Source organism: Sturnira hondurensis, unplaced genomic scaffold, assembly GCF_014824575.4.
Source record: "Sturnira hondurensis isolate 20B ecotype Veracruz unplaced genomic scaffold, ASM1482457v3 Scaffold0014302, whole genome shotgun sequence".
Taxonomy (NCBI): Eukaryota; Metazoa; Chordata; class Mammalia; order Chiroptera; family Phyllostomidae; genus Sturnira; species Sturnira hondurensis.
The window spans coordinates 5,092,129-5,107,867 of NW_028086933.1; the positions used below are offsets into that span (position 1 = coordinate 5,092,129).

At 41.9% G+C, this 15,739-nt stretch overlaps 1 protein-coding gene across 2 annotated transcripts in view; it reads right to left on the bottom strand.

The window, feature by feature from the left end:
* The window catches only part of ARID5B (AT-rich interaction domain 5B), a 179,893-nt gene extending 164,524 nt beyond the window's left edge, over positions 1–15,369 (bottom strand). The window contains exons 1-2 of one of the 2 annotated variants that reach the window (XM_037062697.1): positions 14,960–15,369; positions 14,272–14,526 (exon numbers count right to left, since the gene is read on the bottom strand). In XM_037062697.1, coding sequence (XP_036918592.1) covers positions 14,272–14,526; positions 14,960–14,980 — 276 coding nt within the window. In that variant the 5' untranslated portion in view covers positions 14,981–15,369. Of the gene's footprint in view, positions 1–13,061; positions 13,111–14,271; positions 14,527–14,959 lie in introns of those variants that run through there. The other variant, XM_037062699.1, reaches the window with a different exon arrangement.
* Between the last annotated feature and the right edge of the window lie 370 nt (positions 15,370–15,739).

Below are 15,739 nucleotides of genomic sequence, written 5' to 3' on the forward strand. Positions count from 1 at the left end.
GTGATTTGAACACCTGCTTAGCTGTCTATTGAGTTACTGATCTGGTAACATCAAAAAATGCAGAGTGAGAAATAGGACCTATACTGTAAAAAAAAAGAAAAAGAAAAGACAATGAAGGCTGTTGATAATTTTAAAAGATACAACCATTTATGTGACTCCTAAAATTTGCATTAAAAAATACCTTTAGCTTTTTTACCAGAATTTTCTTTTTGCCTGCCCAGATAGTTAGTGTGCATGTTACAACCCACTGCATTGTTGCTAAACACACACTCAACACCCAGAAACACACAACACAATTAGACTACTATGGAGAATATTTACAAGAAACAGAATAGAACAAATAGGTTTTCTCACTTAAGATACACAGAATTCAATAATTTTCTATATTTACAACCCCTGTACACTAGAATGGAGGATAATTTGGTGAAGCGACAGAGTATTACAGCAATGTTTTCATCTCAATTCTAGTAATCTGATACACACTGAGGGATTAACCCAAAGCAAAAGGGTTTAACGGCCCAGCAGGCAGTCTATTTTGAGATCCTTTTTCTAAGATCCCCCAGTCATTTTGGCTGGGACCCTTCCCTTTACATCATTTTGCTGATGCTTTTTGCTTTGTGAAAGAATCCCGTATTACACATCTTAAAGACGCTGGTCCACAACACACTCCATGTCGCCCACCACCACCAACAGAAGAGGAGGAGAAGGAGATGACAAGGGGGTGACATAAATTCTAGAATTAGGGTGTTTGGAAGAAGAGGAAATAGGAGAGGCTTCCAAAAATGAATGGAAAGTGAGGGTGTTTAAAACAAAGTCAGTGATGTGCACATTCAGCCCCCCCAACACCAGGTTTCCTGGAGGCTGCATCGGAGAGCAGGGAAGGAGGCACCCGGCTGAACTCTCCTTGGTGTACTGAGATCAAACACCTCAAATTCAGGTGGGTCTCCTGACTCCATCCTTCTCCCGTCTCATTTTATTTTGCTGTGGCTGATAGAAGAGATGCCCCCTAAAGCTTCTTTAAGACTTAAAGGGAACAGAACACAGTGGGTTTGAGGGTGTCCCATTCCTAGTGACTGGAAAACTCAAACATGGATGAAAAACTCCGAATGTGAAGAAACAGGTGAAACTGGGAATGAGGGATCAGTCATGGGGAAGAATGGAGCAGATAACTGTTATTTTTTCCTGATGAGTGCTGTAGAATAATTTAAGTTTTTAAAACAATGAACAGGGATAACTGGTTTAAAAATATTTTTAATTAAAGAAAAAAAAAATCCTGAACATAAACAGAAGAAGTCTCTTGGAAACAGATGGAGACCCAGGAAGCTTAACTTTACTTAAATTGATAATTCAGCTATATATTGTTTTTCTAATAATAGAAATAATACTTATTAAGCACTATTAACAGTCTATAAATGTGACAGGCTTCATGGGCCAATAAAGTAAGGATGAGGGTCAATAATCAACACCAGCTAAAGGCCTGGGTAAACCAGGCCACGGTTTGGCGCTCTGTGCTCATATGAATCTCATTTGATATTCACAGTCCAGCAAGCTTAACCCATTTCACAGATAAGAAAACTGAGACTCCAGAGAGATTAAGTTGACCAAGATGACATATAGCTACTAACCGGCAGAGTAAATATTCATGCTTGGTTCTACCAAGCTTCAAGACTAAGCGTTTGTATTCTAACCAAAAAGAGGAAAGACACATGAGGAATCACTAATCAGTACCACCTTCAGATTCAAGTTCAGTCTTCTAAACCTGGTCGGCTTATGCTCCCTAAGTCCTGACCTCAGTCTTATTTTCTATTGGACCCCTGCTCTCTTGCTGAATGCAGACCACATGCAGTATCATGTCCTTCCTCCCTATAGGCCTATGGCTTCTTCTGCCCAGGATATCTCCCTCTTCGCCCTCATTCCTCAAAAACCTCCACCCATGAAAAGTCCATATTTTTATGGGCCCACTCACAAGTTCCCCTTCCCCAGGACACCTCCAGCATGGCTGCAGGCCACCTTCCTTCTCACGTGCTTCTCTTTCCACATCTCCATCCCTGCGCCTTCCTCCCTAGGGACAGAGCCCTAGGACAGAGCCCAGCTTTCCTGGCACACCCATTCCTTCTGCCCCTCCAACTCTGGACCTCCGATGAGACAGAACGGCGAAGGTTTCATCTACCTGGCTGGCCCCACTCCTTTCTTTCCTGTCTTTTCAGTACCAACAGGCTCCTATTGTTTTATTTACAGAAAATGGGCCGAATAATGAGAATGTCTAGAAATATCTTAAAATTCAAAATCTTAAAATCGAATCATCCAAGCTTTGCTCTAGAGATTCTAAGGTGGCCTGTGGGCCACATCTAAACTGAAGACATGTTTTGTTCGACACACCAAGTGGTTTTTTAATTTTTATTTTTAGCTGGATTGAACTGCCAACTAGATTTACACTGAAAGTATAGATTTCTGGCAATTCTCTGCAAAAAAAGGAAAGATTTGGCCACAGCAGATGACATTCCTGACCACCCACATGCAGCAGGACCTGAAGAGCCACGTAAGAAGGAGACACGTGCTACCCAGGTCCCCTAAACGTCCCGTTGTCTCCCAGACCCACTCACGTCACTTCCTCTGCATGACACAGGGGGTGCTGACCGCATGTACCTGTGCCCCTGGGGCCTTTCTCCCCTGGAGTGGCAGAGGAGGACCTCGCAGGAATAGTTGCCTTTGAACAGGACCATGAAATATGCAAACGGCTGTTGTGCAGTTTTACTTCCCAGAAGAAAAATGTTAATGAATTTTGTTCCTGTTTTCTGCTACCACCCCATGGCTTCTACCTGTCAGAGGACAGCACAATACTCGTGCCATCTGTATTTGGGAACCAAGACGGCTTGAGTTCCCATTCAGTTTTCGTTATTTAGCTGATGAATGAATGTGGAAACCCGGACAAGTTACCTAGTACCTCAGGTTGTCCTTCTGCAAAATGGAAAGGACACTGGAATCTACCTCAGAGTAATATGATTGTGAGAAATAAATAAAAGGTCACATATGAAGCAGTTAGCATCTAGTTCTATTGTTAGCTTTATTAATGCTGCTTTAGCCCAGGGGCCAGGCAAACATTTTCTGTGAAGGCCCAGACATATTGGGCTCTGTACTTTCTATAGTCTCTGTTGCCCTTATAGTGTGAAGGTGGCCAGAGATAATTTGTGAGCTGAGTGTGGCTGTGTGCCAATAAAACTTTATTTACAAAACAGATAGCAGGCCAGATTTGGCCTAACGGCCTTGCTGACCTCTCTTTTCTAGCATCTCCACAGCCAATGAAAATCAGCTCTGAATATGCTATCTGCATGTCTTGAAGACATCTGCTAGAACAACAGGTGTACCCAGTGAGCATCAGGGGCTTCTGGAACCTGTTTACTGGATTCACCGAGATGATGCTCAGCTCAGAAATCACGCTGCAGGGAGACTGCTCCCACCTCCACATCTTGTCAAAGGATCTCTTCCCAATCTTCACCAGAAGGTCTTTAGACCTGAGTTCAAACATTACTTCTTGTAAAATGCCTCCACAGACCTTCCCAGGTCAGACACCCTTTCATAGGTCTCTGTATTTTCTCCTCATCATTCTGACCACATCACAAAAGTCACCCATTTATTTATGCTAGTTTGATTAATCATGTGTGTACTTCCCACCCCAAGGTGAGTTCCGTGAAGACAGGATCTTCCTGCTTTCCCACCCTGTCTCTCCAGGGCCAGCACGGGCCTGCACATGGAAGGTGCTCTGGAGGGACTATGCCCGAGAATCTTCTCCTGTAAAACATGCAGGAAGCTGCGGGGGTCCGGGAACTTAAAGAGCCTTGGTAAACATTTCATTACACAAGTGTACAGCATTATTACGGAGTAGTCTGTTTATGAGTCGACAACCAATTTGACTGCAAGTTCCTAGAGAACAGGATAGACTCTTTCAAGAACCAGATGCTGAATAAATAAATGAAGAACAACAAGAAGGCTGGGTTCTGTCTAGTTCTACTTATCACCTACAGACTTCAAGCACATGCTCGAGATTAAGTCTCTGCATCTATCAAATAAAGGGGACAGGACCCATTCTCTTCCATCTCTCTGACCTGGTAAACCTTGTGAATCTATTAACAAACCCATGGCAAATTAGACAACAGCATTTTTCTGAGATGATTATGGCAGGTCCCCTTGATCATCTTTATCAACAATCTCCGGCCAGTCACGCCTAAAACCAAATGTGTCTGTGCAGATGGCAGAGCTAGAGGGACCAACTGCACCTATGACTATGCCAGCATTCAAGCCAGGAGGTCTCTGAGGATGTCATCAGAAACCTTCCTTGCATTTGGACCACTTTGGTGCATGTCAGTGGGCTTCATTCCACAATGCACATTTCCAACCAGAATAGAGCCAGACAAAGTTGGGGAGTCAGAGAAGGAAAACCACTACACTGGGCCTGTCACTTGGGGGAAGTTTGAGGACAAGATAATAATGACTGACAAGACTTTTATTCCCTGGAACAAGATCTGGCTCATTCTTTTTTTTCAATGGTACTCTGAGCGGAGCTCAGACTAGATGATGGCAAGCAAAGCTCAGACTCAAGGGAAACAGCACTCTGTCAAAATAATTTCCATCTCTGATGTTCCATTGGGAGCTTGGGGCAGGTCTAGTGACAAGTAACTGGATGGTAACTTGGTTTTTTATCTCTGTAGCATGTAAGGCTTCCCTTGTAAGAGTTAAAGAAAATAACCCACACATACATGTATGTATACACACACATTTATGGTTATATATATATACTTATTTTAAAAACATATTAAGACAGAAAACTGTACTTGAACAAGAATTAAACTTAAAAAATAAATAAATAAATAAATAAATAAAAATAAATAAAATAAAAAATAAAAACATATTTGTCTCTTAAGAAGAGTATACAGAATTAGCAAGTTTAAATTATCTGCACTTAGTTCTTTGTCTCCAGTTATACTGTGTTCTTTTGTGCTGGTAAAACAATATGTGCTTTAATTAGCAAATATCTGTAAATAATTTACTTGCCTTTCAAATACAACAGAACAATGGAGTCAGTTTTCACATACATTTACCCAGCATGCATCCTGGGTCTTAAGCCAGACTCTCCCATTGTTCAGTAACTATATCAAGCTGTCCAAGGGTCTCTCTGTCCTCCTTGGTAGAGTGGAGGGTGGGGGTAGGAGACTGGAAACCCAAGTTCCAGTAGCAACATCCCATTTTGCAAGACTCCAGAAGACAAGCTAAAACAAACTCCTACGATCTCTAACCAGGGAGTCTCTGCAAAGAACATGGCCGTGTGCCAAGAGTAAAGGGCATTGGCGTAATGGCTGCAGGATGCACGCACTCTGAGTTCCCCAGCTCCCTCACCCTGGGGAGTGTGAGCACAAAAACACAAGGTGTAATGTGTGAGGCCCGTGACTCACAGAAACTCACTCATCTAGGCTTTGTAGGGTTAAAACTGGGCACTGCACATGCAGCGCAAAGAAAGATGTTAAATCAAATGAGAATGACTGCTCCAGGACTGGAGGCACTATTATTTTGAATAAGATTGAAAAGGCCAGAAAAAGCAATTCAAAAACATTTCAATTATGTATTTCCCAGAACTACATCTTTGAGCAACTAATGCAAATGTTACCACCACAATAAAACTTCTTTCCACATAGAAGCATATAAAACAGGTTGAACAGCATATACTTTATATATCATAAGCCTATTTTTTACTATTAATAAAAAATTCAAAATCTATGTATGCTTTACTCTCCTAAGCAATACAATAATTATGATTAAGGGACAGGCAGCACAAAAAGAGCCAATTTATCTTACTCGTGCTCAGGAATACTATTGTGTAACTAAGCAACTAAAGACAAAATATGGTCTAATTAATTCACTCCTATGCTTATTTAAAAGACACAATTAGAACATTTTTATTTTCCAGCCTGCACAGTAGTTCAACATGCTCAAGGGTGTAGAAAGCAAAGCCTATTATTCTCAAAGACAAGAGTTTAATGTTTAGCACCACTGATCAGGCTTGGAACTCAACTATGGGGAGGAGGGGGTGTGTTTCCCAGCTGGGCTCTACTTGGAGTCATGAGAGAGGGAAGGTAGGAGGAAAATGTTGATTGGGTCCTTGATTGACTAGCAACACATGGCCTCTACTCCATTTTTTTCTCACTGTGGCTCAAGGGTAGAGATGGGACTCTGAACTTGATGGTCACGTGGGCAAGGACACACACTGTTGTAGGTCTGTTTATATAGCCACCAAGATTCTACAGCAAATTCATGTCATTAAACCACCCGTCCTCATCTGCATGGTAAATGTCAAATATCCATCTTCAATGCTGCTAACAGCATCTGATTTGGAAAGCAGAATTAATTTACGCAAGTATGTGTGGAGATGGATGCCATTAGCATGATTCTAAAGAACCAATTCAATAATAATCATCACCGGCATGTTTGAAATGTGTTGTCAGTACAGGCAGCTACACTCCAGGATGCGAAACATGCTGTCTGAAGGCTAAGACCCAGGTTCTAGTCTCCGGCAAGCCGGAGAACACAGTATGGCTGCAAAAAGCCATCCTTAGGCGAGGGAGTCACATACAGGAACAGATTTTTCAAGAAATGCAGGATCCATGACCACATTTGTGAGAGGCGACTGAATCCTTAAACCAACAATCGATAAATTTGCTTTAAATTTCCTTAAAAGCCCAGCCAACGGGTAATCACTAGCTGCAATATTATTCTGAGTAGAAGATGGCAAATATCCAACTACCCTGGCTATAAAAAAACATGACAAGCAAATGCATTTGATTTGAGCAATTATATTCTGGATATTGGTTAAAACTAGACTTTGATAAATGACTTGAGTCGTGTATCACTAGATGCCACTTTGAACAATGGTATGCTTTAGTAATAATTAATACTGAAGTATTTACACGTATGGACTCATGTACTTCGTAAAAATGACATTTCCTTAGTATATTCTAGGTGTCAAGAGGGGTTTCAATTGCTTACAGTTTCGACTCACTGTCCAGCAGTTAGAGACCATCAATCTGAAGAACATATGCTGACTCACTGGGACTGCCAACCAACATGCAGGTGAGAAGTGACTCTTCTTTTCTGAGGTCTAGTCTTTGTACAGATTGCCAGCCCAGAGCTCTGACTTTTTAATGGGCGGATGGCTGGGGAATGGGGAAACACGCAAGGAGATAGAGATGTTGGCTCTAGCCTGATCAGTCAGTCCCAAATATTTACTAATTTTTCTGGTGTGCCCCTGAAAAAACAAAAACAAAAACAAGCCCTTTTCACTTTTTTCACATCCTATGGTGCAAAATGACTACAGATTTAGAAAAGAAAGGACAAGTGTAAGATGAGGTACTGGAGCTGGCCCACACATGAATGGCTAATCATAGGTCCTCCCCCAGAAAGAAACTGGACCAACCTTAAACACAGTGGGGTGTGGGGGGAAAGGCACTTAAATTATTTTGTTAGTCGTTCCATCAATACTTAGTGAGTAGCACTGAATACTGTGGAGAAACCAAGAAGAGAAAAGACACAACCTTCTGCTCCTGAGAACACTGGAGAAGACAAAGGGAAATAACACAGACAACCCTCACATAAGGCACAATGCAAAGTACAGGAAGGTTAAAATTGACCAAGGGACTGTAAACTCCCCGAGGGCATGAATTCCTGTCTATGCTGATCACTGCTGAAGCCCAAGGGCCTGAACAGGCTCTGCCCCCAAATAGGTGCTCTGTAAATATCCATGGAGACTTCAAAGATGAGGAGAATACTTCCTGGTTTCTGGAAAGACCTTGAAACTACAAATAGTGACCTTAGTGAATCTCCCACTCTAGGAAACACAGACAGAAAGAATCTGACAGCTTTTCTGTGATCTTTCCATGGGGCGTGACTAGGAGCTCTTTGAGGGCTGGGGGCATTTTCCTTTATCTCTGTATCCTGTAGTCCAGGAATCGAATAAATTCTTTTCCCAGAAGCATGCAGATAGCGAGTCTTCCTTTGAATGCATACTGAATGTATTCTCAGCACAATTCACCAATGTGTTATACAGTATCTTACATTGTTTCTAAAANTGGTTTCTGGAAAGACCTTGAAACTACAAATAGTGACCTTAGTGAATCTCCCATTCTAGGAAACACAGACAGAAAGAATCTGACGGCTTTTCTGTGATCTTTCCATGGGGCGTGACTAGGAGCTCTTTGAGGGCTGGGGGGCATTTTCCTTTATCTCTGTATCCTGTAGTCCAGGAATCGAATAAATTCTTTTCCCAGAAGCATGCAGATAGCGAGTCTTCCTTTGAATGCATACTGAATGTATTCTCAGCACAATTCACCAATGTGTTATACAGTATCTTACATTGTTTCTAAAAAATATATGCGTGTTGGTCTCATTTCTCTATCAAGATTGATAAACTTGTTGAGAAAAGGAGTCACCCCACGGAATGTTTTGCATCCATCTCTGCACCTAGCAGAGTGCTGAGCATTTGGTTAGCCCTCAACAAGTAGTTTTGATAAACTCAAGATAGATGATGCCAACATTGGCTGGACTTAGGATCTTCATCATACAAAACATAACTTTTTACATAGTGAACTAATTCTCAAATTCTAACATTCTAGGCTCCATGTTGAAATAAAGTTTTGTATTTCTAAATGTTTTCGACATAGTAATGATAAAGTATTCTTTAAATTACTGAATCTTGCTTCAAACCTAAGCAGGAAAGAGAAAAAGGCACACAATTGTGTTCCTTATTTTGGATCAACCCCATAGGTCAGCAAACTTTTTTCTCCAAGAGGCCAAATGGTAAATATTTTCCACTGCATGGACCATATGGTCGCTGTCACAACTATTCTACTCTGCCTCTGCAGTCTGAGTGCAGCTATAAATAATATATAAACAAACAAGTCTGATCATGTTCCAATAAAACTTTATTTACAAAAACAGAGAGTGGACCAGATTTGACCTTCAAACCTTAGTCTCTAATGCTTATCACTGTCCAATAAATTCTCTCCAAATAACTCATTAGTTCTCATCCTGTTCTAAAAGTCCTGCCTGTCAGAAAGTAAAGACATTCTTTCTCTTAGCTTAAGGTCACTACTAAAAATAAGTACTATTACAACTGCATCCGTAATGTGTTGAGCTTTCCTGTATAAGTACGATGCTAGTTGCCAGGCCCTTTTCATTATTATTTCCAATTCTCTCAGCAAAGTAGAGATCATTGAATTCACTTTACAAATGAAAGAACCAAGGCTCAGACAAGTTACAGAAAATGTTCAAGGCTAGTGAGATTAATGAAGAGGCTCAGAAATGTCTAAACTCTCAGCACACAGATACAGATCAGAGATTGAATGGCCATCCATTCAGATAGAGCAAGCCTAAGCCAGCACCTCCTAGATCTCAGAATGTGTCTACCTAAACCCAGATATGATACAATCGGACAATCATTTCAAACATCCTGCCGATCCAGTTGACAGTATTTGTCAATACCGAAATGCAAAGAGCTTTTTATTTTGGTGACACAGCTAAACCTTCCATAATAGATAAAAGCCGGCCTGATTTGTGGGGGACCTGAATTGGCTCTATGTTTAACCTAGATGCCACCATCTCCCAGAGAAAAGCTTTCTTTTAGGAGGGTCCGCGGTAGTGATTTCAAACTTCCGTGAAAACAATAACACTACTATTAATGATAATAAAAATGACTCAATCATTATGGAAGAATCTACTATGTGCCAACCTCCATTGTAAACACCTTACATGTATTAACTTGTTTAATCTTTAAAACAATCCTAGGAAGTGGATCCTATATTCCCACTTTACAAAAGAGAAAAGTGAGGCACAGAGAGTTTAAGATTTGCCCGAGATCACACAGCTAGAGTAAGACTGTTTAAAACGCAGAATCCTGAACCCCAATTCCGGAGATTCTCATTGTGTTCATTTCAACAGGGGCTCCAGAGTATGCATTTTAAACTATTTTTAACCCAGAGGGGACTGATAGTTCAGCCACTGTTAGAAGTCCTGCACGTGCGCTGGACTCTGTAATGTGCTTGATCTTGACTCCCAGACATCACTAGTTTACACATCTACACTCCTGGTTGCAGATGACCAGCAAATATTCCTGTAGAATTCAGCCCAAGGCCCGTCAGGCTGAAATCCACGCTTGCACATCCACATATTTTTAAGAGGGTATATTGCCAATAGATCAAGCACTTGGCAATTTGAAAATGAATGTAATCAGAAGTTACCCAGTAACAGAACCAATTACCCGCCTACTTTGCCATTTTCCTCCTCTGAAGAGCTACTGGCTGAATGTGGCAATTGTGGGTAATTACCGAAGACACTTAACTCTTTGAATATGGCCTTGCTATTCACTTTCATGATAATTTAAAACAGTGTCATGATGAAGCCCAGGAACCTCCATACAGATATACAAATTATTATGTTTATTGTTAATAAATTAAGAATATCTAGAATAAAATTACCATAATCACAACTCTTTTCTATTAACTTAAGGACTTTACAGTGTATAAATACTTTTGCAAATACAATGCCTCTTCATATTCACAACAACCCACAGTCAACCTTATTACTGTTCCCATTTTGTTGCTGGAAAAAACTGAGGCTCAGAGTGTTTATCATCACTCAACGTCAAAGAAGTAGTAAACTGCAGAATCAAGATGTGACTCTTTCTGGAGTCACACCAGTTGCCAGCACTGGAAGTAAATGAAGGCAGCCATGTGTATAAGCATGCCAATCATTATTGTAATTATTAAAATGAATATACATTATTAATGCTATTAAAATGTAACTGTTATTATTATGTACCACTGGCTAGAGTCAGCTGAACTGTATAGAATAAAAATGGTTCTGCTACCTAAATATCTGCTAACCTTTGGCAAAGCTGATTGACCAGTCACAGTTCTAAAAAAGTACAAGTAACTGCCCACATTAACACACACTTCTAGAATATAATATGATATAGTCAAGCTCTGGTTTCAAGTGTAGGTTTCAGTGGAAAAAGAAACCAACCGTAAGGCTTCAGAAGGCCTAGGTTCCAACCTGTCAACATTTGACAAACCACATAACCCCTGCAAGCCTCTGCTGCCATCTGTAAAATGGGTATACAAAGCCCTGCCTTATCCAGCTTCATACAATTATTACAAAGGTCAATAAGAACATGGACCTTGAGGAGGCCCTCCACAGATCACAGCAAACCACACAGAGGTGCCATTTGTAATCTTGCACAATGATAATTGTCCTGCTTTCAGAAGTGACGTCTTTATACTTCAAAAAAAATCATAAAAAGACTGGTTCTCTTAAGCCCAAAAAGCATACCGAGTCCTGGCTCTCCTTTTGAAATGGATGCTGATGTCAGCTTGATCAGGAAATTATTAACCTCCATTTGGTTACTTAAAATAAACTGTACTGGCTGATTAAATGTGCTGAACATGTTCTCCAAGTAAGAGAGCACATCACTGAGAAACCCTTCTCTTTCAGTTATACATTGTAAATAGCAAATGCATCATTCACAAACCATTTAAAATCAATAATAAAAATCATTTCACTGTATATAAACAAGTTAATGGAGTAAGTGAAAACAAAGCAAATTTCTTAATGAGAGGGCCCTGTTGCCCCCTCTAGGTGCCAGCAGTCAGTGCTGGTTTCTGTAGGATCTCCAGAGGAGACTGCTGTTGCTATTCTGCTAATGAATGACTTACTTAGGCCAGGGGGGAAATGACATCACCAGGGTGGAAAACCGATCTGCACCGGGAAACTTTCTACCTCTTTTACATTTATCATAATTATTTTGCACAATGCAGCCTGCATTTGCATAATTTTGAGGCGTGTCATTATCTCAATTGAAAATTGTTTTAATATGGCTGAATAATTCACAATGACATCAGCCAAAGTCCTAATGAAATATACAAGTATAATCATACAGCTAATTACCAGCCGTGTTAGCATTAAAAAACAAATCATGCATAATATTAGACGATGTATATGCAGCTGAGGATTATAAATAGAGCCATCTCCCTCCCCGAATCCCCTGGAGTTTACTTTTAAATGGCAAGATTAATTTTCTCAGGTATGGCTCATAGAGCAGCACGAAATGCACAAATCATTACAATGGTTTGCTTCCATTTCCCCACAGTGAAAAATTTTTTTAAGTCGCGTATTTAAAAATATATCTATTCAATATCAGCAGTTCTAACAGATGCAACCTTCCGCTAATATTGGCTTTTATTCTTAGATCAGAATTCACTGTTTAATTACAAGAACAGAAATTAAAACTGCACCTAATGGGGTCTTTAAAAAATATTCCAATTTCAATTCAAAGATTACAAAAAGAGAGAGAGAGTGACCACAAAATATCCCATAAAACACTGAATAATTTCCTTCTGGGTTTAGTCAGAAGTCCATTAGGCACCAGCTCTTTTCTGGATATTTAATCCTTCCCTTTTCCAGATCACAGGCCATGTTGAAGTAATAAATTTGAAAAGCAAATAAGAAATCAGGAGGGGGAGGAGGAGGAAGACAGCTGCGCAGGAAAGTTGGGTCGGGGGAGGGGGCTGAGCTAGACCTTGGGAGGGGGAAAGAGCTCAACCTGTTGGTAGGTTGCAGGATTTTTCACAGTATTTCCAAACAACACTTTTGTAAAATTGCAGGCAGACGTCGGGAAACATGAACATTTAAAAGCCAAAGCTGGCCAGGGACGGCATTGGGCGGGGAGGGGGGGGCGGGGGGGGGAGGCGGGGGTTGGGAGGGAAGGCGTTCGGAGAGGAGGGCGGGGCTTATTTCCGAAGAGGCCGATCCGAAGACGAACGTTTTGACGAACTCCTGTAATTAACCGGCATAGACCACTGATGGGTAATTCGATCCTGGCGAGAGGGAGTGAACTGACGATGCCAAAAGTACAATCAACTCCATCAGACCAAGGAATTCTGGAAGGACTGGCAGACAGCTCCAAGCTCCGGGATGGGTTAAACGGAGAACCATTCATTTAACAAAAAGATCCTTACACCTACCTCGAAAGCTCGAGAGCCTGGCACAGGGCTATCTGCGCTCAAAAGTCTCCGTTTGATTACCCTGCTCTCGCTTGGGCAACACAAAGCCTTGCCAGGAGGCGGTGCGCCCTCCCTCCCCGCGGCGCATTGGGCACAGACTCCCCAAAATAGTTCCCCTGGTAGGTAGCACGGGCGCTGAGGTCGGTCTGCTGACACCCGGAGCCCGCAGAACTGCGGTCACACGAGAAAATGACAGAGACGAAGGGAGGCGGCGGCCCGGCGCCCGGTGACAGCGGGCTCACCTCGGGCGTCCTCCAGGGAGCGCGGCGAGCGCCCCGCGGCCTCCTAGAAACGTGCCGGGGAGTCTCGGTCCCTCCCCACACTCCCCGGGAGCGCGGTCTGGGTACGGAGAACGCCGAGCCCACAGGGTCAGTGGGCGAGTACACACCCCTCTGCCCTTCCCTTCCCGGTCCCCGTCCCACACATCCCCACAGATCGCGCTGGAAGACGTCCACTTGGCGTGGAGTAATTGAAAACTAGAACATCAAATGGCTTGTCCGAGGGGGAGGGGGTGGGGGCGAGAGATAGTTGTTAATGCTTAACGTGTTTGTGCCGGTTACACGACCGCTTTGAAATCCGCCCGGGCAGATCTGCAAGTTATTTGAATGTATTATTCCAGTACCTGTCATTTATCACTTTATTCAACACGTCTTTGCCAACTCAATAGCTTTTGATCTCACTCTGCCTCCATTTCGTAATTTCCGCCCTCTTAAACATATCAAATACTTACTTAAAAAAAAAAAAAAAACGTGAACAATATCGAAACCCACCGAAAGACATCCACCCAGCCAAGACCGAGCCAGACGCGAAGGTAAATTTTCAAAAGGCAAAAAATATAAAAAGCATGTGATGTTCAAGGGGCAGTAGCAGGAAAGCAAACGAACACACACACACACACACACACACACACATTCTTGAACCAAACCCTTCTCGAACAAGTTATTTGATCTTGACTAAAATCAGCAGTTGGATCCTCTTTGTAAAGCTGACAGCCAAACTCTGACAATGGCAAAATACTAGAGCCCCAGCTAGTGGCGCTACCCCTTTAAAAAAGGAGTCGATCCTGCTCGCCTGCAGAAGTGAATACAGTATTTTCAAGCTTGCCCTGTAATAAGCATTACTAGGGAAAAAAATAATCAAGAAAGAAGAGAGGGAGATATAAGTTTACCACCTCGCCATGGTCGCTATTTCTGCCCTGGGGAGTATCTTCTGGGAGGAAATAAAGTTTAGAGCTGGATAAAAGTTGCCGGCTGGTCCTCTCTTCCCACAACAGCTGGAGCTCCGCTATGCAAATCGGATCCTTTGGCGTACATCTTACAAAGAAAAAGTCGCCAAGGGACAAAATTCTTGGTTTGCCTTCAAGGTGGAATTGAAAAGCCTTGTAGAAAATGTAAGGTCCGTGCAAGCCACACGGTGAGCCGACCCACTGCAGGGGGGAAAAAAAAGCACCAAATAAATAACGTAGCCATCAGAGCACAAACATCTATTTCCAGATACATTTACACACAGACATCCACACTCTTAATATAGAAGATCCAACAGATATAAAACTGGGTGTAAAAATAATAGAGCCCACAAATTTTTTGCCTCCCTTAAAAAAAAAAAAAAACCTCCGACCCCCTCCCCCCACCGCCACCTCTCCCTACCTCTCCATCTGAGGCGGTAAAATTACATTATGTATGTATGATCAGTACAGGGATTTTTTTTAAACAATAAAAATGATTTGGGGAGATGCAGAGGGTAAAAGTTTGGTGAAAAGTTTGTGGGGGGTGTGGGTGGGTGTAGAGGTGTGGGTGAGCTGGGGGGCTGGAGGGTGTCGGGGGGTGCCGGGATCGGAGGAGCGGAGGAGAGCGAAATACCTGGAGTGAGTTGGGCTCCATCTCGACGTTCTGAATTGATTGAACTCAACATTCTCTCCAAACTTGTTGGCTTGAATGGATTGCATCAGGTCCTGGCAGGGAAAAACATTCTCTGTCTTCAGCCGGCGTAATGTCTCAATATAAAACTGAGTTCTTCCCCCTCCTTCGGCACAAAAATGATTGAAAATATGTCCTAATATTTCTCTGATGACTCAATTTTCAGCTCCTGTCAAAACTGTACAGATTTCCCTCCAAATGTGTGCTGATCAAATTCATAACCGGGAGAAAGGCTCCTTCCGATCTCGGCGGGAAGCGGATGGATCAAGGCAAAAAACATATAGGAACGTTTGTAAAAATGAAATCCACCCTAAAACTGTATGAAGATGAGCTCTCCCTCTTCCCAATCTCTGTTGTCTATGGGTGTCTATGATGAGATTTTTGGAGGAGACGAGAGTTGGCGAGCTCCGCTGTGCATCTGACAGGACCTGCTTGTATATGTCTAATATAAAGAACATTTCCTGCAGAGATTCCGGGGCGCTGCTCCTCTTTCTAATGCTCCTTAGCAGATTTGCTGTTATTAGACATGTAGATTTGTTTGATAGTTAAATTACGCTTCCTCACTGCCATGTTTTCGAGAACTAATCTGTTAAATTATCTTTTGATGCCTATTTACATGGAAGGGAAAAGTGGGTTATCGATTATATAAACATATAAATATTAATGCATTTGTTCGCTTCGCAAAAAAATACTCGGCAATAAATAAATAAATAAATAAATAAA